General features: G+C 65.1%; 1 protein-coding gene across 1 annotated transcript in view; it reads right to left on the bottom strand.

Annotated features, from left to right (window-relative positions):
* The window catches only part of CHRD (chordin), a gene marked incomplete at its 5' end in the record, with an annotated part of 6,488 nt that overhangs the window by 2,395 nt on the left and 3,177 nt on the right, over positions 1 to 916 (bottom strand). The window contains 5 exons of the mRNA XM_010020060.1: positions 6 to 56; positions 143 to 299; positions 389 to 505; positions 590 to 696; positions 795 to 912. Coding sequence (XP_010018362.1) covers positions 6 to 56; positions 143 to 299; positions 389 to 505; positions 590 to 696; positions 795 to 912 — 550 coding nt within the window. The remainder of the gene's footprint in view (positions 1 to 5; positions 57 to 142; positions 300 to 388; positions 506 to 589; positions 697 to 794; positions 913 to 916) is intronic.

Raw genomic sequence — 916 nt, 5'->3', positions numbered from 1 at the left:
GGCGCCACTGCCCACCGGGGGGGACACCAGCTGTCCCGCCAGCACCACGGGCATCTCTGCACACAGACAGGAGCCATGGGAGGCAGCAGGGGGTGGTGGGCTACCCCACTGCCCCCTGTTGCCGCCCCCAGTGCCCCTGTACCTGTGTAGCGGGCGAGCAGCCCGCTGTAGGGCAAAGAGATGACTTGGCCCCGCAGCTCACCCTCCACCCAGTCCTTGGTGGCCACGTTGAGGAAGAGCTCATTCTGCAGCAGCATGTGGGCATCACGGGCGCTGGGGTTCTGCCAGGTGCCCCAGGCCTGCCAGCACCACAGAAGACCGCACAGGTTGGGATAGGGACTCACCCAAAGCTCCCACGTTAACCTTCCCAGTGTCACCCAGTGCTCACCAGCCCATCCTTGTAGCTGGGTGTCATGTCAAAGAGGATGTTCCTCTTGCTCTTCCGCCGGGGTTTGGTCTCCAGCGTGATGCCCACCACCTCACTGGCAGTGCCCACCACCTGCACCTGTGGGCAGGGTGCTGAGAGCAGTGCCAGAGGGAGAGATATCCCCTGGGATCCCCAGGAGGGAGGGAGATGCCCCCCACCTACCTGGTACTCCAGGGTGCCATTCTCATGCAGTGCCAGCTTGGCCGAGCCTACAGCCCCTGTCTTGGTTGGCAGCAAGGCGTCCGCTCCACACAGCACACTTTGGATGGCTTCAGCCCAGGGAGAGAGGCACAGGACAGGAGGGAAGGTTGGCATAGCAGGGCGAGGGTGCCTCCCCTGTGCCCCAGGGTGCCTGCCCCATGCTCACTGTCACAGCTGCGGCGGGTGGTGATTGTGCCTGCCAGCTGGCGTGCGTGCCGGCCCTCTGTCTCAGCCACGATGCGGAGCTGCCCCTGTACCAGCCACTGCAGCTCGCGGGCACACAGCTCG

Source organism: Nestor notabilis, unplaced genomic scaffold, assembly GCF_000696875.1.
Source record: "Nestor notabilis isolate BGI_N333 unplaced genomic scaffold, ASM69687v1 scaffold18458, whole genome shotgun sequence".
NCBI classification, from domain to species: Eukaryota; Metazoa; Chordata; class Aves; order Psittaciformes; family Psittacidae; genus Nestor; species Nestor notabilis.
The sequence above is the reverse complement of the archived record's forward strand: the minus strand, read 5'-3'. Positions and strand labels throughout refer to the sequence as shown.